The sequence below is a fragment of the Ranitomeya variabilis genome, chromosome 2 (genome assembly GCF_051348905.1).
Source record: "Ranitomeya variabilis isolate aRanVar5 chromosome 2, aRanVar5.hap1, whole genome shotgun sequence".
NCBI classification, from domain to species: Eukaryota; Metazoa; Chordata; class Amphibia; order Anura; family Dendrobatidae; genus Ranitomeya; species Ranitomeya variabilis.
The window spans coordinates 768,788,598-768,806,405 of record NC_135233.1 but is presented as its reverse complement, the minus strand read 5'-3'; the positions used below and the strand labels follow the sequence as shown (position 1 = coordinate 768,806,405).

The window sequence follows — 17,808 nt, the reverse complement described above, 5'->3', positions numbered from 1 at the left end:
TTATTCTGAAAACTTCTTAAATAAACTACATACATATTCTAGAATACCAAATGCGTTAGAATCGGGCCACCATCTAGTGTCTTATATTCTAGGTTCTTCAAAGTAGCCACCTTTTGCTTTGATGACTGCTTTGCACACTCCTGGCATTCTCTTGATGAGCTTTAAGAGGTAGTCACCAGGAATGGTTTTCACTTCACAGGTGTGCCCTGTCAGGTTTAACAAGTGGGATTTCTTGCCTTATAAATGGGATTGGGACCATCAGTTATGTTGTGCATTAGTCTGGTGGATACACAGCTGATAGTCCTACTGAATAGACTTGCATTATGGCAAAAAAAAGCAGCTAAGTAAAGAAAAACGAGTGGCCATCATTACTTTAACCCCTTCATGACCCAGCCTATTTTGGCCTTAATGACCTGGCCGTTTTTTGCAATTCTGAACAGTGTCCCTTTATGAGTTAATAACTCAGGAACGCTTCAACGGATCCTAGCGATTCTGAGATTGTTTTTTCGTGACATATTGGGCTTCATGTTAGTGGTAAATTTAGGTCGATAATTTCTGCGTTTATTTGTGAAAAAAAAAACCAGAAAATTAGGAAAAAATTTTGAAAATTTCGCAATTTTCACATTTTGAATTTTTATTCTGTTAAACCAGAGAGTTATGTGACACAAAATAGTTAATAAATAACATTTCCCACATGTCTACTTTACATCAGCACAATTTTGGAAACAAAATTTTTTTTTTTGCTAGGAAGTTATAAGGGTTAAAATTTGACCAGTGATTTCTCAGTTTTACAACAAAATTTACAAAACCATTGTTTTTAGGGACCACCTCACATTTGAAGTCAGTTTGAGGGTTCTATATGGCTGAAAATACCCACAAGTGACACCATTCTAAAAACTGCACCCCTCAAGGTGCTCAAAACCACATTCAAGAAGTTTATTAACCCTTCAGGTGTTTCACAGCAGCAGAAGCAACATGGAAGTAAAAAAAATGAACATTTAACTTTTTAGTCACAAAAATGATCTTTTAGCGAAAATGTTTTTATTTTCCCAAGGGTAAAAGGAGAAACTGGACCACGAACGTTGTTGTCCAATTTGTCCTGAGTACGCTGATACCTCATATGTGGGGGTAAACCACTGTTTGGGCGCACGGCAGGGTTCGGAAGGGAAGGAGCGCCATTTGACTTTTTCAATGAAAAATTGGCTCCAATCTTTAGCGGACACCATGTCGCGTTTGGAGAGCCCCCGTGTGCCTAAACATTGGAGCTCCTCCACAAGTGACCCCATTTTGGAAACTAGACCCCCCAAGGAACTTATCTAGAAGCATAGTGAGCACTTTAAACCCCCAGGTGCTTCACAAATTGATCCGTAAAAATGAAACACTACTTTTTTTTTCTTAAAAAAATTATTTTAGCCTCAATGTTTTCATTTTCACATGGGCAACAGGATAAAATGGATCCTAAAATTTGTTGGACAATTTCTCCTGAGTACACCGATACCTCACATGTGGGGGTAAACCACTGTTTGGGCACATGGTAAGGCTCGGAAGGGAAGGAGCGCCATTTGACTTTTTGAATAAAAAATTATCTCCATCGCTAGCGGACACCATGTCACGTTTGGAGAGCCCCTGTGTGCCTAAACATTGGAGCTCCCCCGCAAGTGACCCCATTTTGGAAACTAGACCCCCCAAGGAACTTATCTAGAAGCATAGTGAGCACTTTAAACCCTCAGGTGCTTCACAAATTGATCCGTAATAATGAAAAAGTACTTTTTTTTCACACAAAATTTCTTTTAGCCTCAGTTTTTTCATTTTCACATGGGCAACAGGATAAAATGGATCCTAAAATTTGTTGGGCAATTTCTCCTGAGTACGCCGATACCTCATATGTGGTGGTAAACCACTGTTTGGGTGCACGGCAAGGCTTGGAAGGGGAGGAGTGCCATTTGACTTTTTGAATGGAAAATTAGCTCCAATCGTTAGCGGACACCATGTCGCGTTTGGAGAGCCCCTGTGTGCCTAAACATTGGAGCTCCCCTACAAGTGACCCCATTTTGGAAACTAGACCCCCCCAAGGAACTTATCTAGATGCATAGTGAGCACTTATAACCCCCAGGTGCTTCACAGAAGTTTATAACGCAGAGCCGTGAAAATAAAAAATAATTTTTCTTTCCTCAAAAATGATTTTTAGCCCAGAATTTTTTATTTTCCCAAGAGTAACAGGAGAAATTGGACCCCAAATGTTGTTGTCCAGTTTGTCCTGAGTACGATGATACCCCATATGTGGGGGTAAACCACTGTTTGGGCGCTCGGAAGGGAAGGCACGCCATTTGGCTTTTTGAATGGAAAATTAGCTCCAATCATTAGCGGACACCATGTCGCGTTTGGAGAGCCCCTGTGTGCCTAAACATTGGAGCTCCCGCACAAGTGACCCCATTTTGGAAACTAGACCTCCCAAGGAACTAATCTAGATGTGTGGTGAGCACTTTGAACCCACAAGTGCTTCACAGAAGTTTATAACACAGAGCCATGAAAATAAAAAATAATTTTTCTTTTCTCAAAAATGATTTTTTAGCCCACAATTTTTTTTTTTCCCCAAGGGTAACAGGAGAAATTGGACCCCAAAAGTTGTTGTCCAGTTTCTCCTGAGTACGCCGATACCCCATATGTGGGGGTAAACCACTGTTTTGGCACACGTCGGGGTTCGGAAGGGAAGTAGTGATGTTTTGAAATGCAGACTTTGATGGAATGCTCTGCGGGCGTCAGGTTGCGTTTGCAGAGCCCCTGATATGCCTAAACAGTAGGAACTCCCCACAAGTGACTCCATTTTGGAAACTAGACCCCCAAGGGAACTTATCTAGATGTGTGGTGAGCACTTTGAACCCCCAAGTGCTTCACAGAAGTTTATAACGCAGAGCCGTGAAAATAATAAATGTGTTTCCTTTCCTCAAAAATATTTTTTTAGCCCAGAATGTTTTATTTTTGCAAGGGTAACAGGAGAAATTGGACCCCAAAAGTTGTTGTCCAGTTTCTCCTGAGTACGCTGATACCCCATATGTGGGGGTAAACCACTGTTTGGGCACATGCCGGGGCTCGGAAGGGAAGTAGTGACGTTTTGGAATGCAGACTTTGATGGAATGGTCTGCGGGCATCATGTTACGTTTGCAGAGCCCCTGATATGCCTAAACAGTAGAAACCCCCCACAAGTGACCCCATTTTGGAAACTAGACCCCCAAGGAACTTATCTAGATGTGTGGTGAGCACGTTCAACCCCCAAGTGCTTCACAGAAGTTTACAACGCAGAGCCTTGAAAATAAAAAATCATTTTTCTCTCCTCAAAATAGATGTTTTAGCAAGCAATTTTTTATTTTCACAAGGGTAACAGGAGAAATTGGGCCCCAATATTTGTTGCCCAGTTTGTTGTGAGTACGCTGATACCCTATATGTGGGGGTAAACCACTGTTTGGGCGCACGTCAGGGCTCGGAAGGGAAGTAGTGACATTTGAAATGCAGACTTTGATGGAATGGTCTGCGGGCATCACGTTGCATTTGCAGAGCCCCTGATTTGCCTAAACAGTAGAAACCCCCCACAAGTGACCCCATTTTGGAAACTAGACCCCCGAAGGAACTTATCTAGATGTGTGGTGAGCACTTTCAACCCCCAAGTGCTTCACAGAAGTTTATAACGCAGAGCCGTGAAAATAAAAAATAATTGTTCTTTCCTCAAAAATTATGTTTTAGCAAGTAATTTTTTATTTTTGCAGGGGTAACAGGAGAAATTGGACCCCAACAGTTGTTGCCCAGTTTGTCCTGAGTACGCTGGTACCCCAAATGTGGGGGTAAACCACTGTTTGGGGGCACATCGGGGCTTGGAAGGGAGGGAGCACCATTTGACTTTTTGAATGCAAGATTGGCTGGAATCAATGGTGGCGCCAAGTTGCTTTTGGAGACCCCTGATGTGCCTAAACAGTGGAAACCCCTCAATTCTAACTTCAACACTAACCCCAACACACCCCTAATCCTAATCCCAACTGTAGCCATAACCCTAATCACAACCCTAACCCCAACACACCCCTAACCACAACCCTAACCCCAACACACCCGTAACCCTAACTCCAACCCTAACCCTAATCCTAACCCTAATCCCAACCCTAACCACAACTGTAACCCCAACACACCCCTAACCCTATCCGTAACCCTAACCACAAGCCTAATCTTAACCCTATTTCCAACCCTAGCCCTAATTCCAACCCTAGCCCTAATTCCAACCCTAACCCTAAGGCTATGTGCCCACGTTGCGGATTCGTGTGAGATTCTTCCGCACGATTTTTGAAAAATCTGCAGGTAAAAGGCACTGCGTTTTACCTGCGGATTTACAGCAGATTTCCAGTGTTTTTTTGTGCGGATTTCACCTGCGGATTCCTATTGAGGAACAGGTGTAAAACGCTGCGGAATCCGCACAAAGAATTGACATGCTGCGGAAAATACAACGCAGCGTTTCTGCACGGAATTTTCCGCACCATGGGCACAGCGGATTTGGTTTTCCATAGGTGTACATGGTACTGTAAACCTGATGGAAAACTGCTACGAATTTGCAGCGGCCAATCTGCTGCGGATCCGCGGCCAATACGCTGCGGATCCGCAGCCAAATCCGCACTGTGTGCACATGCCATAACCCTAACCCTACCCCTAACCCTACCTCTAACCCTAATCCTACCCCTAGTTCTAACCCTAACCCTAGTGGAAAAAGAAAAAATAATAATTTCTTTATTTTATTATTGTCCCTACCTATGGAGGTGATAAAGGGGGGGGTTTATTTATTATTTTTTTTATTTTGATCGCTGTGATAGAACCTACCACAGCGATCAAAATGTACTTGTAACGAATCTGCCGGCCGGCAGATTCGGCGGGCGCACTGAGCATGCGCCCGCCATTTTGGAAGATGGCGGCGCCCATGGAGAAGACGGACCGACACCGGGAGCCTCGGTAAGTATAAGAGGGGGGGGGGGGGGGAGATCGGGGCACGGGGGGGGCGTCGGAGCACGGGGGGGGGGGCGTCGGAGCACGGGGGGGGGGGGGGGTGACATAGGAGCATGGGGGGAGCGGACAGGAGGACGGGGGAGCACAGGACGGAGGGGACTACGGGACAGATCGGTGGCTTGGGGGGGGCGATCGGTGGGGTGGGGGGGTCACTTGCAATATGGCCATGGCTGGAAATACTGAGCATCGGCCATGGCTGGATTGTAATATTTCACCAGTTTTTTAGGTGAAATATTACAAATCGCTCTGATTGGCAGTTTCACTTTCAACAGCCAATCAGAGCGATCGTAGCCACGAGGGGGTGAAGCCACCCCCCCTGGGCTGAAGCACCACTCCCCCTGTCCCTGCAGATCGGGTGAAATTGGAGTTAACCCTGTCACCCGATCTGCAGGGACGCGATCATTCCATGACGCATACACTGCATCACAGGTCGGATTGGCACCGACTTTCATGACGCAGCGTATGCGTCAAAGGTCGGGAAGGGGTTAAGAAATGAAGGTCAGTCCGAAAAATTGGGAGAACTTTGAAAGTGTCCCCAAGTGCAGTGGCAAAAACCATCAAGCGCTACAAAGAAACTGGCTCACATGAGGACCGCCCAAGGAAAGGAAGACAAAGAGTCACATCTGCTTCTGAGGATAAGTTTCCGAGTCACCAGCCTCAGAAATCGCAGGTTAACAGCAGCTCAGATTAGAGACCAGGTCAATGCCACACAGAGTTCTAGCAGCAGACACATCCCTTCAACAACTGTTAAGAGGAGACTTTGTGCAGCAGGCCTACATGGTAAAATAGCTGCTAGGAATCCACTGCTAAGGACAGAAGAGAAGAGACTTGTTTGGGCTAAAGAACACAAGGAATGGTTATTAGACCAGTGGAAATCTGTGCTTTGGTCTGATGAGTCCAAATTTGAGATCTTTGGTTCCAACCACCGTGTCTTTGTGTGACGCAGAAAAGGTGAACGGATGGACTCTACACGCCTGGTTCCCACCGAGGAGGTGTGATGGTGTAGGGGTGCTTTGCTGGTGACACTGTTGGGGATTTATTCAAAATTGACGGCATACTGAGCCAGCATGGCTACCACAGCATCTTGTAGCGACATGCTATTCCATCCAGTTTGCGTTTAGTTGGACCATCATTTATTTTTCAACAGGACAATGACCCCAAACACACCTCCAGGCTGTGTAAGGGCTAGTTGACCAAGAAGGAGAGTGATGGGGTGCTACACCAGATGACCTGGCCTCCACAGTCACCAGACCTGAACCCAATCAAGATGGTTTGGGGTGAGCTGGACCGCAGAGTGAAGGCAAAAGGGCCAACAAGTGCTAAGCATCTCTGGGAACTCCTTCAAGATTGTTGGAAGACCATTCCCGGTGACTACCTCTTGAAGCTCATCAAGGGAATGCCAAGAGTGTGCAAAGCAGTCATCTAAGCAAAAGGTGGCTACTTTGAAGAACCTAGAATCTAAGACATAATTTCAGTTGTTTCACACTTTTTTGTTAAGTATATAATTCCACATGTGTTAATTCATAGTTTTGATGCCTTCAGTGTGAATTTACAATTTTCATAGTCATGAAAATACAGAAAAATCTTTAAATGAGAAGGTGTGTCCAAACTTTTGCTCTGTATTGTATGTCCCACTACAACTGATGTAGAAGTAACAGCATTTCAGAAAAGGAACATCATACCAACAGTAAAATAAGATGGTGGCAGTGTAATGGCCTGGGGCTCTTTTGCTGCTTCAGGACCTGGAACGCTTGATGTGGTAATTAGAACCATGACTTCTGCTGGCTACAAAAAAATTGTTAAACAAAAGCCCAGTCTCATAGTAAATTGTGAGCAAAGCACCAAAGGTACATTTAACCACAAAAGAAACATTTAACCACAAAAGAAAAAACACTCCAAAATTGACATAGCAAAAAGAGGAGAAAGGGAGTGTATGTTTTAAAAATACATACAAACTTTATTAGCATAAAATTTACCAACAGTAAAAGGACGTACAAAAAGTGCAAAAAAGAACATGCAGTAGTGATATCCAACAGTATACAAACCTGTAGTTATGTGTACATAATTAAATAGAAGAGTAAGATATGCCAAGTAAATATAATTCGGGTAAGGTATGCCAAATCAGTTGTAGGGGAGTGCCTCTAATTGCTTAGTAACCACATACCCCACACTAGTAAGGGGTCTATAGTATATGTGGACTAATAGTATAAAAAGAGGCACACTCCAATTGTTAACCACTGGAAGGAGTCAGACATACTTTGCATCTCAAGTTACCAGATAGTGCAAAGCAATATCTGAAAAGGCATCTTACCCAAGTAAACAGACAGATGGGAGACTCACACAGACATTTAACAAGCCCAGCGTGCGTTTCGCTTGTTCAGTACGCCATGCTTTCTCAATGGGAGGTGCTCCTATATAACTGATTTTATTTATTTGGCATACCTTACCCTGATTATAGTTACTTGGCATATCTTACTCTTCTATTTAAATATGTACACATAACTACAAGTTTATATACTGCTGGATAGCACTACTGCATGTTCTTTTTTGCACTTTTTATATGTCCTGTTACCGTTTGTATGTATTTTTAAAACATACACTTCCTTTCTCCTCTTTTTACTATGTCTACAAAAAAGCCTGAAGAACGTCCGGCCATCTGTTCGTGACCTGAAGCTGAAGCGCACTTGGGTTATGCAGCAGGACAATGATCCTAAACACACCAGCAAGTCCACCTCTAAATGGCGGCTACCGAATCCGTTTTTACACATTGGGCATGCCCAGAAGATATTCTGGCATAGGGAAAATCTCTCAATCTCTCTCTCAATCAATCTCTCTCAATCAATCAATCTCTCTCTCTCTCAATCAATCTCTCATCCATGCGCAGTAAAGAAAGATGGATGCGCCACATCCAGCTAAAAAACGGATCCGGTGCATCAGTTCTTTCAAAATTTACGCCGGATCCGTTTTTGGTAAATTTGCCGGATTGTGCCTGAAACAAAAAAACTGATGTGTGAAAGCAGCCTAAAAGGGAACCTGTCACCCCCAAAATCGAAGGCGAGCTAAGCCCACCGGCATCAGGGGCTAATCTACAGCATTCTGGAATTCCGATAGGTATCGCGGTCCGGTCCGGCGCCTCCCATCTTCTTACGATGACGTCCTCTCGTATTCACGCTGCGGCTCCTGCGCACTTTGTCTGCCCTGCTGAGGGCACAGCAAAGTACTGCAGTGCGCAGGCACCGAGCCTCTCTGACCTTTCCCGGCACAGAGCTTGGCTACAGTAAGATGGTGCCTGACTCCACCTACAGCAGTGAATTAGGCTGTGTAGGGAGCGGCCATGGTGGATGAGGTGGGGTTGGGCAGCACAGTGGCTTAGCATTGTTGCTTTGGTCCCGGCCCCAATTCCCCCCAAGGACAACATCTACAAGGAGTTTGTTCTCCCCGTGTTTGTGTGGGTTTCCTCCAACATGCCTTATTGAGAGGGATTTCAGACTGAGCCCCACTGGGGACAGTGATGATAAAGTCTGTGCAATGCTGTGGAATATGATGGCGCTATATAAATTAACGCATAATAATGAATCCAACGGTAGTCTCTCCTATGGCTGCCATATTTGTGGTGTGTATATGTCGTGCTGACACTCACATCAGTAAAAAGAAATGGCAGCCACCAAAGCTGAAAAAAATGTTAATAGTACATTTTATTTTGTTTTAAAAATGATTGTTTATACGACTAAATCATGATACATTCCATGTAAAGGACTTCTCTGGGAATATATCACGAATACTAGGTCACCAATACCAGACCGATGGTAGTCCCATAACCAACATTCCCACCGGTCAGCTTACAACTCCAGGCAGAAGTAAACAATGAATGGAGCTGCTCAATGTACAGTAGCTGCTGCAGAACATCTTGGGGCAGATCTGCATTCTCCCGCACTGGCCCCTACACACCGATGGGGGCTGTGCAGTACAGATCTGCTCAATGGTGACATAAGGCTAGAGCCGTACCAGGTGGGGTCCCGGGTCACCACCGATCTCCAGGATTTGTGCAGAGGGCACTAGAGCCCACCACACTCAATAAGGAACAGCACAAACTTTCTGGTCACGGGGAGGCTTTATTTCCATGGCCCGGCTGTGAGATCTATGTAGGAAACCCCCTAGATACCGGCCCCGTGCAGGATGCCCCCGCCAGCCCACATCCGAGCCGATGGCGCCCGCTCCCCGGCGCACGTGTGCTTCCTTTCTCCCCGCTAGGACAATGGCAGCCCCAGCAGCGCCGCTCTGCGCGCGGATTGGCCCATTATTGTGGCGCTTTCTCACCTGCTTGGCGAGGAACTGGCTGAGCTCTCCGCCGCTTCTCTGAGCGATAGCGCTGAGCCCCGAGAGGCTGAGCTGGAAGTGCTCCATGCCGGGGACACGGCTGACCGGAACAGGCCGAGCGGCGGCCGTGTGTGCACAACAAACACCAGCACGGCTCCACACGTGGGGAAGCCACCAGCACAACGGAGCACTTCCGGGAGCGCCGCGTACGTCATCACCGGCGCGACACCTCCCAGCAGCTGGCTGCCGCGGCGGGAGAGAGGCTGAGGCGAGCCGGCTGCCGCGGCGGGAGAGAGGCTGAGGCGAGCCGGCTGCCGCGGCGGGAGACAGGCTGAGGCGAGCCGGCTGCCGCGGCGGGAGAGAGGCTGAGGCGAGCCGGCTGCCGCGGCGGGAGAGAGGCTGAGGCGAGCCGGCTGCCGCGGCGGGAGAGAGGCTGAGGCGAGCCGGCTGCCGCGGCGGGAGAGAGGCTGAGGCGAGCCGGCTGCCGCGGCGGGAGACAGGCTGAGGCGAGCCGGCTGCCGCGGCGGGAGAGAGGCTGAGGCGAGCCGGCTGCCGCGGCGGGAGACAGGCTGAGGCGAGCCGGCTGCCGCGGCGGGAGAGAGGCTGAGGCGAGCCGGCTGCCGCGGCGGGAGACAGGCTGAGGCGAGCCGGCTGCCGCGGCGGGAGAGAGGCTGAGGCGAGCCGGCTGCCGCGGCGGGAGAGAGGCTGAGGCGAGCTGGCTGCCGCGGCGGGCGCTGGCCGGACACTGACGTAGACTCCTAGTGATGCGCAGTCCAGCTCACTCGCCTCTGCTCACCAAAAAGAGCAGGCTCTCCTGGCACATAGTGCTACTTTTAAGGCTGCCGTCACACTAGCAGTATTTGGTCAGTATTTTACCTCAGTATCTGTAAGCCAAAACCAGGAGTGGAACAATCAGAGGAAAAGTATAAGGCTAGGTTCACATTGCGTTAATGGGTTAACGCTAACGGACTGCGTTGCACGGCGAAAATGTTGCAATTAACGCCGTGCAACGGGTCCGTTAGCGCACCCATTGACAGCAATGTGATTTTTCCCTGTAGCGCATCGCTAGCGCATGCCATTTTCGGCACGCACTAGCGATGTGCCGTTCTTTTGTGACGGACCTCGGACGCTGCTTGCAGCGTCCGAGGTGCGCCCAAGGTCCGTTCCTCGCTAAGGCTACGTTCACATTTGCGTTGTGCGCCGCAGCGTCGGCGACGCAACGCACAACGCAAACAAAACCGCAACAAAACGCACGCTAAAACGATGCGTTTTGCGACGCATGCGTCCTTTTTGGCCGAAAGTTGGACGCAAAAAAAATGCAACTTGGTTGCGGCCATGCGTCGCAAAACGCAGCACAACGCATGTCCATGCGCCCCCATGTTAAATATAGGGGCGCATGACGCATGCTGCGGCGCCCAACGCTGCGGCGCCGAACGCTAATGTGAACGTAGACTAACGCAGATCGGGGATCTGCGCTAGCGGGGACGCCGAACGCGGACCCTAGAGAAACATTGCGTTAGCGCAATCCGCTAGCGCTATGCGCTTAACGGATTGCCCTAACGCAATGTGAACCTAGCCTAATAGAAACATATGCTCCACTTCGGCATTTATCACCCACTCCTGGTTTTGGCTTACAAATACTGATGTAAAATACTGACCAAATACTGCTAGTGTGACGGCAGCCTTACACTCCAGTACACTCCAGTCCATTAACTATAAAGCCTGGTCCTCATTATACGGCTGTGCAGGTGTCTAGTGAAGGCTTTTTAGCCATTTTCTCAGATTGTAGCTCCTGGCACCTCACTCCTAGTCTGTATTGCTCACTGGTGTTATTTTCTAAAATCCATGATGTATTCTCCCAATGTAATGCTCTTGACCGCTCATACCGGGGAGAATGCGCTCATGCAGAGGAGCCGGGGAGAATGCGCTCATGCAGAGAAGCCGGGGAGAATGCGCTCATGCAAAGGAGCCGGGGAGAGTGCGCTCATACAGAGGAGCCGGGGAGAATGCGCTCATGCAGCGGAGGGAGAATGCGCTCATGCAGCGGAGGGAGAATGCGCTCATGCAGCGGAGGGAGAATGCGCTCATGCAGCGGAGGGAGAATGCGCTCATGCAGCGGAGCCTGGGAGAATGCGCTCATGCAGCGGAGCCTGGGAGAATGCGCTCATGCAGAGGAGCCGGGGAGAATGTGCTCAAGCAGAGGATTTGGGGAGAATGTGCTCATGCAGAGGAGTCGGGGAGAATGCGCTCATGTAGAGGAGCTGGGGAGAATGCGCTCATGCCGTGGACCTGGGGAGCATGCGCTCATGCAGAGGAGCCGGGGAGCATGCGCTCATGCAGAGGAGCTAGGGAGAATGCGCTCATGCAGAGGAGCCGGGGAGAATGCGCTCATGCGGAGGAGCTAGGGAGAATGTGCTCATGCAGAGGAGGGGGGAGAATCTGCTCATGCAGAGGAGCCGGGGAGAATGCACTCATGCAGCGAAGCCGGGGAGAATGCGCTCATGCAGAGGAGCTAGGGAGAATGCGCTCATGCAGAGTAGCCGGGGAGAATGCACTCATGCCTGGGAGAATGCGCTCATGCAGCGGAGCCTGGGAGAATGCGCTCATGCAGAGGAGCCAGGGAGAATGCGCTCATGCAGAGGAGCTAGGGAGAATGCGCTCATGCTGCGGAGCCTGGGAGAATGCGCTTCATGCAGCGGAGCCGGGGAGAATGCGCTCATGCAGAGGAGCTAGGGAGAATGTGCTCATGCCGTGGAGCCTGGGAGAATGCGCTCATGCCGTGGAGTCTGGGAGAATGCGCTCATGCCGTGGAGCCTGGGAGAATGCGCTCATGCAGAGGAGCCGGGGAGAAGGCGCTCATGCAGAGGAGCTAGGGAGAATGCGCTCATGCAGAGGAGCCAGGGAGAATGTGCTCATGCAGAGGAGCCGGGGAGAATGCGCTCTTGCAGAGGAGCCGGGGAGAATGCGCTCATAAAGAGGAGCTAGGGAGAATGTGCTCATGCCGTGGAGCCGGGGAGAATGTGCTCATGCCGTGGAGCCGGGGAGAATGTGCTCATGCCGTGGAGCCGGGGAGAATGTGCTCATGCCGTGGAGCCGGGGAGAATGCGCTCATGCCGGGGAGAATGCGCTCATGCCGAGGAGCCTGGGAGAATGCGCTCATGCCGTGGAGCCTGGGAGAATGCGCTCATGATGAGGAGCGGGGGAGAATGCGCTCATGATGAGGAGCCGGGGAGAATGCACTCATGCAGAGGAGCTGGGGAGAATGTGCTCATGCCGCGGAGCCTGGGAGAATGCGCTCATTCCGTGGAGCCTGGGAGAATGCGCTCATTCCGGGGAGAAGGCGCTCATGCAGAGGAGCTAGGGAGAATGCGCTCATGCAGAGGAGCCGGGGAGAATGTGCTCATGCAGAGGAGTCGGGGAGAATGTGCTCATGCAGAGGAGCCGGGGAGAATGCGCTCATAAAGAGGAGCTAGGGAGAATGCGCTCAGGCCGTGGAGCCGGGGAGAATGTGCTCATGCCGGGGAGAATGTGCTCATGCCGGGGAGAATGTGCTCATGCCGGGGAGAATGTGCTCATGCCGTGGAGCCGGGGAGAATGCGCTCATGCCGTGGAGCCTGGGAGAATGCGCTCATGCCGAGGAGCCTGGGAGAATGCGCTCATGCCGTGGAGCCTGGGAGAATGCGCTCATGATGAGGAGCGGGGGAGAATGCTCTCATGATGAGGAGCCGGGGAGAATGCACTCATGCAGAGGAGCTGGGGAGAATGTGCTCATGCTGCGGAACTGGGGAGAAGGCGCTCATGCAGCGGAGCCGGGGAGAATGCGCTCATGCAGAGGAGCTAGGGAGAATGTGCTCATGCCGCGGAGCCTGGGAGAATGCGCTCATTCCGTGGAGCCTGGGAGAATGCGCTCATGCAGAGGAGCCGGGGAGAAGGCGCTCATGCAGAGGAGCTAGGGAGAATGCGCTCATGCAGAGGAGTCAGGGAGAATGCGCTCATGCAGCAAAGCCGGGGAGAATGCGCTCATGCAGCGAAGCTGGGGAGAATGCGCTCATGCAGAGGAGCCGGGGAGAATGTGCTCATGCAGGGGAACCGGGGAGAATGCGCTCATGCAGAGGACACCACTCGCTAAGTGCAGCAGAAGTCCGGGGCCGCTCTCTGCTGGGATCTTTATCTCCAGCTCCTCTGCATGAGTGCATTCTCCCAGGCTTTGCGGCATGAGCGCATTCTCCCCAGCTCCTCTGCATGATTGGTCGCATGGATTACAGTGGGAGACATTTAGGACAGGTGAGTATAAGGATTTTTAATTTATCCTTATTTTTACAGGTGTAGACAGTGGGAGCAGACTATTGCTCTCATCATTATCCCCTGCTGGTGCGTTCAACACTCGGTGCTTGGGAACAGAGCAAACTACACTGATTCCCAGGCTCCGATACGTGTTGCACGGATGGCATCTATGTGGGGTACGTGTCACAGGGACTCATTGACTTGAATGGGTCCGTGTGATCCGTGCTGTCGTCCACAACACATGGTCTGTGGAAATACACTGACATGTGCACAGTCTCATTCATTTCAATAAGTCTGTGTGGGTCAGTGTCTCCGGTACGTATGGAAACTGTCATCACATGTAATGGACGTGTAAAAGAGCCCTAACAAAGAAGTGCGTTTTTTTTAAATATAAACATGTCCACAAAAGTACAATCTATTTAAATCTATAATTAACATAAAAACTATAAAAGAAAAAAAAAAATTTAATGCCAGAATTGTGGTGTTTTGGTCACAATGCCAGAAAAAAAATGCATTAAGAAGCAATCAAAGCATCATATGTACCCCACCATTTAATATAAGTCCCAGATGTTTTGGAAAATTGCAACTCAAGTAATAAAACACAAGTCCACAGAACATTTTTTATTTTCACGCTGACAAAGTAAAAGTTCAAACTCTTAGGCCTCTTTCACACCTCCGTGTCTCTGGTACATGTGGTGACAGGTTTCACACATACCGGAGACACGTAGACCCATTCAAATGAATAAGTCTGTGCATGTCAGTGTGTTTCCACGGACTGTGTGCCCCACACGTAGACATGTCCGTTTTTTACCGTCTGCACGGGCAGCAAAACGTCCCGCATACGTGCACATGGAGAACACACATGGATGTCATCCGCGTGACACGCAGCGGCGCCGGGGAAGAAGCGCTACAGTAAGTTGTATGGTAAATAAAGACACAGCCAGAATAAAGTCTTTTATTAGAAATAAAACAAAACACAGTTTTACTTTTTTATTTAAAAATTACAAACACAGTTCTACTCACCTAACGCCTAATTCCACCGAAAACTAAGTAAAAAGCCCCCACCTGCTGTCATTGCTTTGACTTGAATGTAAGGCCGGGGTCACAAGTCACGACTGGTACAGTAGGAGAGAGGACCCTGCTGCGAGGGTTCACAATCTACAAGGGACCTGGCTCCTCCTGGTCATGACGTCGACGCTGCCTTGCGTCCCGGGTTGTCATGGCAGTGAATGCGTCACTTCTGGTCCGCGGCACTGTCACTTCCGGTCCGGCGTGTATTTATATCTCCGGCTTTGTCCATTTCTCATGCCCCTTGACGAAGGACATCCGAAACGTGCATCGGGGTGACGCGCCAGCCTGAGGATATATACGTCTGCCACTCACTTGAGGTAATTATGTACATCTTGGCACTTAATATGTGGTACTTTTCATTTGATAGTTATAATGCGGCATCTTCCCTGTCTTATCCCATGTAAACAACCATATTGGTTCTAATTAGTGTAACCGTGTGTTTCCATTCTGGAATATATACTGGTGAATAAATAAGATAGATACACAGTATGTGATGGGTCAGTGTAAGACATCTTTGATAGTATAAATTAGATAAAGTACCTGGGTATTACTTAGGCTGGGGCGTCCACTTTGCACAGCTGCTGGTGTTTTTAGTGGCTGCATTTTATGCCTTTTGTCACTGTCATTTACTTGTCTATTTTTTGATATTCTAAATGAAGGTTTGCATTTATTATGGACGTTTTGAGTCACAATTTTTGTTTGTGGTTTCCACATCCTCCCCCTTTGTCAAGGGATGGGTGAGAATACAGTAGGCGAGGGTAGAGCTGGTCGTGCAGAGGTTTGGTCGATCGGTGGTTACTGCAGGTTGTAGGCTTGTCGGAAAAGGTGGGTCTTCAGGTTCTTTTTGAAGGTGTCTACGGTAAGCGAAGTCTGATTTGTTGGGGAAGAGAGTTCCAGAGTATGGGGGATGCACGGGAGAAATCTTGTATGCGATTGTGGGAAGCGGAGATAAGGGGAGTATAGAAGGAGATCTTGTGAGGATCAGAGGTTGCGTGCAGGTAAGTACCGGGAGACGAGGCCACAGATGTATGGAGGACACAGATTGTGGATGGCTTTGTATGTCATGGTTAGGGTTTTGAACTGGGGTCTCTGGGCAATGGGGAGCCAGTGACGGGATTGACAGAAGGTAGAGGCTGGGGAATAGCGTGGGGACAGGTGGATTAGTCGGGCAGCAGAGTTTAGAATAGATTGGAGGGGTGCGAGAGTGTAAGGCTGCCGTCGCACTAGCAGGTTTTGGTCAGTATTTTACATCAGTATTTGTAAGCCAAAACCAGGAGTGGAACAATTAGAGGAAAAGTATAATAGAAACATATGCACCACTTCTGCATTAATCACCCACTCCTGGCTTTGGCTTACAAATACTGATGTAAAATACTGACCAAATACTGCTAGTGTGACGGCAGCCTTAGGGTACCGTCACACAGTGGCATTTTGATCGCTACAACGGCACGATTTGTGACGTTCCAGCGATATATTTACGATCTCGCTGTGTCTGACACGCTACTGCGATCAGGGACCCCGCTGAGAATCGTACGTCGTAGCAGATCGTTTGAAACTTTCTTTCGTCGTCAAGTGTCCCGCTGTGGCGGCATGATTGCATCGTGTAACAAAGGTTGTATACGATGTGCGCACAGTAACCAACGGCTTCTACATCGCAAATACGTCATGAAATTATCGCTCCAGCGTCGTGTATTGCGAAGTGTGACCGCTGTCTACGACGCTGGAGCGATATTGGAGCGACGCTGGGGCGTCACGAATCGTGCCGTTGTAGCGATCAAAATGCCACTGTGTGACGGTACCCTTAGAGGGGAGGCCACAGAGCAGTAGGTTGCAGTAGTCAAGGCGGGAGATGATGAGGGCATGGACTAGGGTTTTTGCAGATTCTTGGTTTAAGAATCGACCTCCACTCCATTTATCCCCTGTGGGGCTGCTGGTCACAGCTCTCAGCTTTTTCTGGAACCCCTGTTGGGAAGGGCATCCAATCTGCCACTCCATTTTGCAACTCGGATAAAAAGTCTTCAATTAGCCAAACAGTGCAGGTCACAGCGGTCAGCCCCACACTGATCACAAGTTCTCACCGATCCTGCGGGTGGGTAATAACTTGTTTTAACTGGCAACCCCTTTAAGTGATTCAAGCACAGAACATATTAGAAAAATTCTGTCTTATTGTGACTGTAGCTCCATGTTTCCTCATGGTTGATAGTTCTGGCCGGGAGTAATCACATAATTTCAGACCATGTCAAATGTCTTGCTATTCTCTTGCATTTTTCCCCCCAATAAGGTGAGTTTTCATCATACCCATAGGGTTCCTTTGGAGTCCTAGCCTTCATAGGTTAAATGGAGTCTGTCAACACAAAATGACAGCTCAAACCAAGCGCAGGCATTCAGTGCACCATTGGCGTGGTGAAGTTCAGTTACCACCTACTTGTTCTCCATATTTCTCCACCCTCTTCTTTCTTGATTGACAGCTGTAGCTTTACAAGAGCAGAGATATATGGGAAACAAGTAGGTGGGAAGGTGAACTGAACTATTTGGCCACACCAATGGTGCACCGAGCATTTGTGCTTGGTTTGGACTGACATTTTGTTTTGTGCTGATAGACTCACGGCGTTGGACTTATTCCAGATTCCTACGTGTGTATATATATATATATATATGTTTTAAGTGAGAGTTTCTGTAATTAACCCATTAACTATCCTGTCTTTGCTGTGTTACCCTCTTAGGCACCTACAACATTTTTGAGGTACGTCTGGTGATTTCTGGCAATCCCTATGGGGCAAACTGCACAACTACTATGGGGGCAATGAACTGTCTTTATTCTGTTTGGGTGAGTGTGAATCAATATCTGTCTTCTATGTAATATTGTGTCTCATGTAATTAATTGTATGACACATATTTTAGTGAATTAAAGTGGTTTTCTATGTTCTGATCAATTTTACAAATCTAGAAAACATCTATTTAATCCATTTTATTGAAGTAATGCAACTACCCGGGTGTCATATCAGTACGGTGCTGGGGTCCAAAACATTTGCGCTGATAGAGGCGCATGTGACCAGACTCTATCCATTAGTTGCCTTCTTAGAACAGCACTGTGCAGCT

General features: G+C 48.8%; 1 protein-coding gene across 1 annotated transcript in view; it reads right to left on the bottom strand.

The window, feature by feature from the left end:
* MDN1 (midasin AAA ATPase 1) overlaps positions 1-9,545 on the bottom strand; it is a 334,505-nt gene extending 324,960 nt beyond the window's left edge. The window contains exon 1 of the mRNA XM_077289726.1: positions 9,355-9,545. Within this exon, the coding sequence (XP_077145841.1) occupies positions 9,355-9,441 (87 nt within the window). The 5' untranslated portion in view covers positions 9,442-9,545. The remainder of the gene's footprint in view (positions 1-9,354) is intronic.
* Positions 9,546-17,808: the final 8,263 nt, after the last annotated feature.